Below are 10904 nucleotides of genomic sequence, written 5' to 3'. Positions count from 1 at the left end.
CTTTCGCTCTTTCTCCCTTTACTCCTGAAACTGGAAACGGCTTCCATCAGGTGTTTGGTTGGGTGATTGAGGTGTGTGTTTTGCAGCTCCACTCTGTACACTTGGCACATGCACCCAGTGTCTGGAGGTGCAGGATGTGTGTATGTGTGTGTGTCAGACTCTGTGTTTGTGTGTGTGTGTGTGTGTGTGTGTGTGTGTGTGTGTGTGTGTGTGTGTGTGTGTGTGTCATGGGGGGGGAGAGAAGGAGGAGGTGAAGTGAGGAGCGAGAATGATGATGTTGATTTTGAGATGGAGGAGGAGGAGGAGGAAGAGGACCCTGCTACGCTATCACCATGGGAACATCATCTGAGAAGCCACTGATCATGGGTGCATCTTCATCATCATCACCTGAGGGATGAAGAGAAGTGGTGTCAGTCACCCGCAAAGAATAATGCTACTTGTATTTCTTTCATACTAAAAAAAAAAATTTCTGCATACTAAAAAATGTATGTTTATAAATGATATCCTGCTGTTTTGAATGAACCACAGAGAGATTTTTTGTAAAGCAACTTCTAAACTCCATTTCATTGTATCAGCAAACACTAGCAGTCTGCTAAAGGTCATTTTATGCAAAACAAAACAAAACAGCAATGGACCTCAATTCACCCAGCACAGCAAGAAAGCATGTGCCCTCACAAACACAGACACAGAACCTAGTTAAGGTATTACCTTATCCTGGAATAACACTACTCCTCATGCCCTGCATGGCATGCACACCACACACACGCACGCACGCACGCACGCACGCACACAGAGAGAGACAGACAGACAGACAAACAGAGAGAGACAGAGAGAGAGAGAGAGAGAGAGAGAGAGAGAGAGAGAGAGAGAGAGAGAGAAAGAAAGCACTCCTCTGCCGACTTACCCAGTTCATCCCCTGACGAGAAAATGGCCGAGCCTAGGCGGGAGTTGTAGTGGCTGTTGGCGAAGGTGGTGAAGTTGTGCTGGAGGCGGCGGTGTCGCAGGTAGAGGACCAGCAGGCCGCCACACAGCCCCAGCAGCAGCAGGAACAGCACGGGCACCACCACCGCCGCCATGTCTCCAGAGCGGCCAGACTGAGCGCCTTTATCGGTAGGACCTGACAGGAAAATCAAAAATGGTGCTGTAGTTATCTCATTTCTAAAAGACTGGGGAAGGTTACTTCACGCCCTTAATATAAAGAGAGAGTCTAGCAGCCTTTGTTGCAGTACAAGGGGCCTTTTGTCATACTGCACAGATTCCTTTTGTGGAAGGTTTTAGATTCACAAAGCCTTGCAGCTTCAATTTCACTTTTGATTGAAACTGTTTTACAACACAGAAGGATGCAATTTACCATCTGAAGAAGAAGAAAAAATACAGTTTTTACAAGTTTTGTTTTATAAAAAAGCCAAGATTACAAAATGGACCTTAACACTTTCCAACACAGCTTTCTGTGAGATGAGTCTGACTGGTCAGAATGAAGCCGGTGTATTTGTGGAGCTAGTCAGGCCATCCTTCAAATTGGGCCTAAACATATTTTTTTAAATTGTTGTTCGAACTGCTGACTTGCCGGACTATAACTTTCTGTTGAGACCGAGTAGGGCAGGAATTTCACAGACAGCACGATGTCTAAACTAGCAAAGATGACCTATTAGAAGACTTTAAGACTAAAACTTACGTCTTTTTGGGTGGCCCAACTACCCATTTTTTGTTTTGAAAGTTAGAAATTTCAGCAAACCAATACATTTTTAAGGATGCCCTCAATGCCTTTTTGTTTTCTCACAACAAAAAGGAATAAAAGACTACGGGACCGCCATCTACTTTGAACCTTTACACTATCAAGAGACTATTGGTGAGGGAAAAAAAAAATTGACGGCTGATATCCCAGTTGACCAGATGCTTTATTAGCGCTGTATAGAGACACGTGTGTGTATATCACAGCTCCAGATTAAGCTGGTGGTACGGTATGGTACGGTGCGCTACGGTACGGTGCGGTGTGGTGTGGTACCTTCGTCATTTCCCGGGTCGTTGTAGAGCAGCAGGGCAGGCTCCCCGCAGAGCTGCCCGTTAAGAAGGCAGCGGGCGCGCACAGAGAAGGTGTAGTTGTGCTGGGCCAGCAGGTTGTTGATCCGCAGGAAGGTCTCCGTTGTGTTGCCCAGGCAGGTGGTGGCGTTGGTGACGCTGTCGTACACATGCACCTCGTAGCCCTACGGGTGGAGGGACACATTTCAATGAGGGATTAGAAAACTGAGAGAAGACAAAAAGACGACACACTTGATTGAGACTGAAGGGTAACAGGCCACAAATCATCGGACATACAGTCCCGCTCAGCAGTATTGGCACCCCTAGTGAATATGAGCAAACAGGGTATGAAAAAATATGTCTGTACTGTTTATCCTCTTGGTGTTTCACTCAAAATATTCACAAAAATCCTACCTTTACATTGAAGTTAAATTATTGTAAGAGAAAACAACGGTTGAGATTAAATAAATATTTTTTACAAAAACATGTGTACCACTATTATTGGCACCCCTAGAAAAATCTTATAATTGAAATCTAACTGTAAGTCTAAGTATATTTCCAGTCATGTTTTACATTTTTAAGTTCACCTGTTTAATTATGAACTCTTAAGAGGTTAACCATGACTTCCTGTTCCACTGATGTACAAATATGAGATGACACAGGCCAAATTCCATTAGTCATTCATCACAATGGAAAAGACCCAAGAACACAGTGACGATGTGCAATAAAAAGTTGTTGAGCTGCACAAATCAAGAAATCGACACAAGAAAATCTCGTACCAGTTGAAAATACCCATTTCCACTATCATGGAAATAATAAAGAAGTTTAAAGCGTCAGGTGATGTTAAGAATCAGCCTAAAAGACAACGTGTGTGTACATTGACCCCACGCACCGTGAGGAGGATGGTTCAACTGGCAAAATAATCTCCAAGGATCACAGCTGGAGAATTGCAGTCTTTAGTTGAGTCTTGGGGTTAGAAAGTCTCCAAAACTACCATCAGACGCCACCTACATCACCACAGGTTGTTTTGAAGGGTTGCCAGAAAAAAGCCTCTGCTGCCCATCAACAACAAACTAGAGTGCCTACAGTTTGCCAAATGGAAGTCAGACTTTCAATGGGACTGAGTTAAATGGTCAGATGAGACCAAAATAAAGCTTTTTGGCAAAAACAACAAAGGTGGGTTTGGCGTAGACAGAAAGATAGCCATACAGAAAAGCACCCCATACCTACTGTGAAGTATGGTGGCCGATCTTTGATGTTGTGGGGCTGTTTTTCTTCCAAAGGCCCTGGACATCTTGTTAAGATACATGGTATCATGGACTCGATCAAATACCAGCAGATATTAAATGAAAACCTAACAGCCCCCTCTAGTAAGCTTAAAATGGGCCATGGTTGGACCTTCCAGCAGGACAATGATCAGAAGCATACCTCAAAATCAACACAAAAATGGTTCACTGGCCGCAGAATAAAGGTTTTGCCATGGCCATCACAGTCCCCCGACCTAAACCCCAAAGAAAATCTGTGGGATGAGCTGAAGCCGAGTCTACAAGCGTTGACCTCAGAATCTGAAGGATCTGGAGAGATACTGTATGTAAGAATGGTGTCAGATCCTGTGCCATGTGTTCGCCAACCTTATCAGGCATTATAGGAGAAGACTCAGAGCTGTTATCTTGGCAAAGGGAGGCTGCACAAAACATTTAATTAAGGGGTGCCAATACCTGTGCACACATGTTTTGAAGAATAATATTTATTTAATGTATAAAAAAAACCTTTTTCTCTCAATTATTTTACCTCAATGAAAAGGAAAGATTTTTATGAATATTTTGAGTGGGTGACCAAGAGGATAAACAGCAAAGACATATTTTTTCATAGACTGTTTGCTCATATTCACTAGGGGTGCCAATACTGCTGAGCGGGACTGTATCTTGTGGTCAAAATATAATCAAACCAAATTTTAAATGAGGTATGCAAGTATGCACTGGAGCCACTGGGCCACTCACCCGACTCTCATTAAAAGTCTTCTCCTTCACAGCCAGGCTCTTCCAGAGGAGGATGATGTGGTCGGGCTCATTCAGGATCTTCAGGGCTTCGGGAGCGGCCAAGGGGACTGACAGGGACAAAAAGACAACAGCTCAGCGATTGGAGACTGAGGACCGAGAAATGACACAGGAACTTGCTGAGAATGTTTTAAAGTGCCTGTTTTGTGTTTGGTTGTGTTGCCTACATCTGCAGATACCTGCAAAACCATCTGTACACTGGGACCGAGTAGTACTCATTTGCCAGACAATTTGAGGTCATGCCTGTCCACAATACATAGCTGTTGTTCCAAAATGGATGGTCTAGTCTGGTGCCCAGTGCCTGTGTTTAAGGTAACCCTGGGTGTTGGCATGTGACCTCTACGAGTGGGTCTCCTGTACCTGTGTTGAGGGTGTAGCTGGCCTCCTTGCTCATGTTGCGAAGCCTCACGGTGATGACGTAGTGGCCGCCGGGCTCCAGGTCCTTCAGGCTGTACTCCACCGTGTTGTTCAGGGTGGTCAGCTTGTAGCTGCGCTCCGTCTTGCGCAGCGTGTCCCGCAGGTGCACTGCATAGGTCTTTACAGACGGACACATTCAAATCGCATTAGTAAATCTCATAAATAATCAATAAATCCACATAAATAACTAATGTGAAACCGTTATTAGTCATCAGTGAAGACTGATAACTAATCTTAAAAGATACTGATGGCAAAACAATCACAGGTGGTTTTTTGAACGCACCACGCCTGCTCTGTTGCAGAAAATGAGTTTTTGGCTGTTTGTTTTTCCTTAAATCAAATTTGAAATGAAATGCACATTTTACATATCATACACTGACTGTACTCCTGCGTGTACATCTAGCGTGCGTATGGCCATACCAGAGGGGAGCCGGGGGAGTCGTAGGGGGGCTGCCACTTGAGCGTCGCCTGGGTCTGGTCCACGCGCACCTTGTGCAGGTTGCGGGGTGGAAGCCTCTCACTCGGGATCATCTTCACCACGGCATAGTCTGAGGGGGGTCCCAGGTAGGGAGAGATCACCCGCACCTACGAACAAACACACGAACGCACACACACACACTGTTCATGAAGTATGTAAAGTCAACACACACTGGAAACTCAAGACTGCTCTGAAGTTTTATCTTTATCATCAGCAAGCACTGGAATTAAACAGTGAACAAATGATCTACTTAGAAAGGAGCAGATACAACCCAATGTTTACCTCAGCAACTAGAAGAAGGAATCTATATAGCTCTATAGCTCGTAACTTCACAAGGCTCACCAGGAATAGGTACTGCTCATCGGCGTCAACAGTGACCGTCACATTGCTGCTGTTGCTGGTCTCACTGTGAGGGCCGTGGTACATATCCAGGAAGGACGTGGCAAAAAAGACACCATACGTCTGTGCAAGGGCGCACACACACACACACACACACACACACACACACACACACACACACACACACACACACACACACACACACACACACACACACACACACACACACACACACACACACACACACACACACACACACACACACACACACACACACACACACAGTACAGAAATATATAAACACACACAAAAATACACGAAAACACATGGACAAATCTCTGTTAACAAAGAAAAATGGATAGGAAAAACATTTACAGTGCCCTCCACAATTATTGGCACCCTCAGTGAATGTGACCAAAACAGGCTATAAAAAAATATGTCTTTGCTGTTTATCCTCTTGGTCTTTCACTAAAAATATTCACAAAAATCTTACCTTTTCATTGAAGTAAAATTATTGAAAGAAAAAGAAAATGTTGACATTAAATAAATATTATTCTCCAAAACAGGTGTGCCACAATTATTGGCACCCCTTAATTAAATGTTTTGAACAGCCTCCCTTTGCCAAGATAACAACTCTGAGTCTTCTCCTGTAATGCGTGATGAGGTTGGTGAACTCATGGCACTGGATCTGAGACCATTTTACTCGACTCGGCTTCAGCTCTTTCCACAGATTTTCTATGGGGTGGAGGTCGGGGGACTGTGATGGCCATGGCAAAACCTTTATTCTGCGGTCGGTGAACAATTTTTGTGTTGATTTTGAGGTGTGCTTCGGATCATTGTCCTGCTGGAAGGTCCAACCACGGCCCATTTGAAGCTTCCTAGAGGTTTTCATTTAATATCAGCTGGTATTTGATGAAGTCCGTGATAACATGTATCCTTACAAGATGTGTGGCTGGTTTTGTTCCAAAGGCCCTGGACAACATCAAAGATCCGCCACCATACTTCACATTGGGTATGAGGTGCTTTTCTGTACCGCTATCTTTCTGTTTACGCCAAACCCACCTTTGAGGTTTGTTGCCAAAAAGCTTTATTTTGGTCACATCTGACCAAATAACTCGGTCCATTGAAAGTCTGACTTACATTTGGCAAACTGTCTGCAATTCTCCAGCTGTGATCCTTGGAGATTATTTTGCCAGTCAAACCATCCTCCTCATGATGCGTCGGGTCAATTTACAGGCTGATTCCTTACATCTCCTGTCACTCTGAACTTCTTAACTATTGCCCTGATTGTGGATATGAGTATTTCCAACTGTTTAGATATTTTCTTATATCCTTTACCGGATTTCTGCAGCTCAACAACTATTTGTTGCACCTCAACACTGTGTTCTTTGTCTTTCCCATCTTGATTAATGACTAAGGTTTGTCTGTGTCACCTCATATTTATACCAGAGAGAGACAGGAAGTCATGGTTGACCACTTTAGAGTTCCTAATCAAACAGGTGAACTTAAAAATGTAAAACATGACTGGTAATATATTTCAGTAAGATTTTAATTATAAGATTTTCTAGGGGTGCCAATAATTGTGGCACCCATGTTTTGGAGAAAAATATTTTATTTAATGTCAAAAAAAGTACATTTTTTCCATAATTTTACTTCAATGAAAAGGTAAGAATTTTGAGAATATTTTGAGTGTAAGACCAACAGGATAAACAGCAAAGACACATTTTTTCATAGCCTGTTTTGCCCGTATTCACTGAGGGTGCCAATAATTGTGGAGGGCACTATATGGTCTCTATATGTTGTATGTTTCACAAAGGCCCATTCCACACTCCACCACAGCCATTCCACATAATGTCCGTTCCATGAGACATATTGTTTCTCAAACGTTATCAAGGAACAGGTTAATTACAGTAAAACTACAGTGGGTTTATTTGTGACATGAAACCATGCCACATGATGTACCATAGCTTCAGCCCATACTCAGGAACCTCCCATTACACAAATGCAGCACACAGAGCTCTTAGAACAAAAACATCGTACACAGACTGCACAGATATAGATATCAATACACGCTGCCAGTCTTTCGCTAGACCTGTCTGCTTCAGATTATTTTTCTGTGATTTAAAATCAATCTCTACCAATTAAAATGAATTCCATTGGGATAGATGGACCCCTGGTTGGAACCCCCTGCCCCTGAGCCCTGCCCAGCCTTACCATTCCAGGGGAGGAGTTCCAGCTGCAGTCCACTGCACTCTGGTTGAGCGCGCGGGCCTTGAGGAGTGGGGCGTACGGCTGGGCGCCGGCCGTCTGCTGGCGGAATAGAGCGATGGGGCTGTCTCCATCACGGGTGTGGGCCCACACCACCACCTCATACACCGTACCGGCAGTCAGGTTCGACGCTACACACACACAGGCACGCACACACACACACACGCACACACACACACGCGCGCACACACGCACGCGCACACACGCACACACCACACACACACAGACAGACACACACACAAACAAAACAAAAAATCAAACATGTTCAGGTATTACATATAATAACAAAACAAGCTCCATTTAAACTGAACTGTGTACTTTCTGAATATATTACATAATAAAAAATGTATTCTTTTACAATTCCTAGATCAAAGCTTGGAAGAGACATTTTCATGAGCATGACAGCAAAATACCTTTCAGACTCTTGCCATGGATTGTATAGTTTTTGCTTTCCTTCACATGGTCATCAAACACCCAGGACAACACCACTATGAACTGCTTCACCTACGGACAGTCAGACCAAAGATATCCCAGTTACCAAGTTTTTCGCAGATATTTCATGGAAAAACATTTACACCCACACACACAGACCCAGAAAAAAAATGGATATCTATCCACTCATACTGACCTCATACTGCACCTCGTAGTTGAAGGCCAGGCTCAGGGTGTTTTCTGTGACCGTGCCAAGTTCCACAGTAGGAGCCGGCAGAGCTGTAGGAGAAGAGAAGAATACGAATGAGTACTGTGAGGGTTATTAACTACAGGAAAAACTATCCACTGGTCCTTAAAAAAAAAACTCTGGCTATCCCTCAACTCACAGAAAGGGACAATTAATGTAGGTGGGAATTAAGCACAGCGTGTTAAAGGATAAACTTTATAATAAGAATACAAAATTAAAAAACATTTTTAAATAAGGTTCACCTTACCTTTCTGAGGGACAATGGATTTTAGGGCAGTCCAATTTCCAACACCCCTGCCAGTCACTGCTGCCGCCTGTGTAGGCAAATTCAATTCAGTTCAATTCAATTCAATTCAATCACAATGGTGGCGCCGGATTCACAGCTACCGAAGATGGATCAAATCATTCCCTACTCAGACTGACATTGTAAAGAGAGACAAGGCTCTTTCTTCGTCCTGCTATAGCATACCAAGCCAAGGTCTTCTACTAATATGCACGAAATGTGTGGGTATTTGGTCCTTTAAATATATTTTCCCAGAGGGAAATTCTCTCAACTATTTTCAGGTTGTGTGAGTGCGTTATGATGAGTGAGTGTTATGTAGAGAACTTCTGTATTATAGAAGTATGCCTCAGAACGCCATGAAGTGCTATAAAGATGAGTGGGTATGTGAAGGGCTGTATGGTAGGAGCGTTGCCATTACAGCAAAGAGCGTAGCCGCTATGGCAGGATTGTGGTTGGGCTGGTGAGGGGGGGGAAGATGCAATACCTACCCTAAACCTGTAGAGGGCACTAGGCTCCAGGCTCTTCACCTCAGCGCTGTTGCCATTGCTGCGCTGGGAAAACCACTCAGCACTGCCCTTCTTGCTGTACTCAACCTGTAAACACACACGCACACGCACACAATGATATACACATTGGTAGCCACTGATCCCATTGACTATAAACTAATACATACACACCGGATGTCTTTAAACAATGTAATTTACATACAAGGTTCCCTCAACATCTACCGCTGAAGTGCCCTTGAGCACCTAAGCCCCAACTGCTCCCCGAGCCCTGCACTGCTGCTGCCCACTGCTCCCGTTCCTAGTGTGTGTGTGTGTGTGTGTGTGTCTGTGTGTGCGCTCACTGCTCCTCAGTATAGGTTAGATCAAATGCAGAGGTTGAATTTTACTGCTCACTATTCATAGTGTGTGTCTGACAAATAAAGAATTTAACTTAACCCAGAGTCAGATTAATTCATATTCAGTAAAAAAACTACATTCACCCATTATACATGTACACACATACTTGTATACACATTTGTATATCTTATTTGCAAATATTTATATACAGACAAATAAAATGTGGCTGATTGGGCTTATTAGATTATGAAGGCCTCCACATCCTTCCATGTACTATGCTCCCTGAGTGCCCCAGGTAGCCTCAGAGTCTAGAGCTCTCCATCACTTACAATGTACTCTCGGATGAGGCCATGGGACTCTGCGGGTGGCGTCCAGGACACCCGCACGTTTCCGTCCTCGCCCTTGTTACAAGCCAGCTGCAGGTTCTCTGGAGGGTCCGGAACTGCAACACAAACCCAGAAGATCACGCATTGTGAACACAATGAACCTAGTGTGTGTGTGGACAACTTCATCCCAGTTACACTTGATGAAAAGAGGCTAAAAGATTTGTTTTATGTAATGTAAAATCCTTGTAAGATCATGAGGTGAAAGGAGAGGCTCAGTGTGTGTGTGTGTGTGTGTGTGTGTGTGGTCATATAGACACACTTACAGCCCTCTGGTGTGCGTATGGTGATGAGCTCATTGGTCTTGTGCTGCCTACTGAGGCACTGGGTCTGCACCTTCACCTGGTAGGTGGTGTCTGGCTTCAGCACGGTGAGCGTGTAGATGCTCTTACTGCTATGGGTGTCCATCAGGCTCCACTGCTGAGCCCCGACCAACCTGCACACAGGAGCCACTCACTCAGTTTACTATGTCTGTTTACTCACATACATAATGCACTCTAATTACTATGGCAACATCAAAATCCTCTATATACTATGGTGTGTGCTCATCTGGGCTTTATATTTCAATGATGAAGATGACAGTGAAATGCCTTGTTCTACATCTTCATTTTTGATTCTTTTGAAAGGACAAGGGTAGGGAACACCAAAATCACTCCACAGAACTCTACAGGTTCTACAGCAGGAGGCTTCTGTGGAAATGGAATGTGTTCCTTCTGTGAGGGAACTGGCGACTTACCTGTAGTAGACCTGGAAGTAGCAGGAGGCCAGGGGCATGTTTTTGGGCCGAGACCATGAGAGGGTGATGGCACCAGATAGATTAGGGCTCCACTGCAGATTCTGGACCTTATAGGCCAGGGAGTCTGCTTCATGGTGAGAAAGAGAGGTAAAGTGGGTGGGGGGGTATTATGAATGGAGAGGGAGAGAAAAAAAGAAAAAGAAGGTGTGAGCATATACGTGGCAGCCATTTTATAAAAACCAGGTCACGTCTTAAATGCTTAAATGAGAGGGTAACTTACATGTAAATTCAAAATGTACTGTTAAAAACGCACACATATACAGTGGGGAAATGTAGTATTTGAACCTCTGGCGATTTCAGAAGTTTGGCAAAGAAATGTGTGATCTATAATTGTAGTGGTAGG

The 10904-nt window shown here is 44.0% G+C and overlaps 1 protein-coding gene across 1 annotated transcript in view; it reads right to left on the bottom strand.

Moving 5' to 3' along the window:
• Nucleotides 1-289: 289 nt before the first annotated feature.
• Nucleotides 290-10904, bottom strand: part of sorl1 (sortilin-related receptor, L(DLR class) A repeats containing) — a gene marked incomplete at its 5' end in the record, with an annotated part of 41087 nt that continues 30472 nt past the window's right edge. The window contains 15 exons of the mRNA XM_080855389.1: nt 290-387; nt 905-1117; nt 2006-2204; nt 4020-4126; nt 4437-4611; nt 4914-5078; nt 5314-5433; nt 7525-7709; nt 7992-8082; nt 8207-8289; nt 8505-8571; nt 9029-9133; nt 9712-9824; nt 10032-10201; nt 10502-10628. Of these exons, the coding sequence (XP_080711515.1) occupies nt 320-387; nt 905-1117; nt 2006-2204; nt 4020-4126; nt 4437-4611; nt 4914-5078; nt 5314-5433; nt 7525-7709; nt 7992-8082; nt 8207-8289; nt 8505-8571; nt 9029-9133; nt 9712-9824; nt 10032-10201; nt 10502-10628 (1988 nt within the window). The 3' untranslated portion in view covers nt 290-319. The remainder of the gene's footprint in view (nt 388-904; nt 1118-2005; nt 2205-4019; nt 4127-4436; nt 4612-4913; nt 5079-5313; nt 5434-7524; nt 7710-7991; nt 8083-8206; nt 8290-8504; nt 8572-9028; nt 9134-9711; nt 9825-10031; nt 10202-10501; nt 10629-10904) is intronic.

This window comes from Sprattus sprattus (genome assembly GCF_963457725.1).
Source record: "Sprattus sprattus genome assembly, chromosome: 17".
In the NCBI taxonomy this organism is placed as follows: domain Eukaryota; kingdom Metazoa; phylum Chordata; class Actinopteri; order Clupeiformes; family Clupeidae; genus Sprattus; species Sprattus sprattus.
Note: the sequence above shows the minus strand (reverse complement) of the source record. Positions and strands in the feature narration are given on the sequence as shown.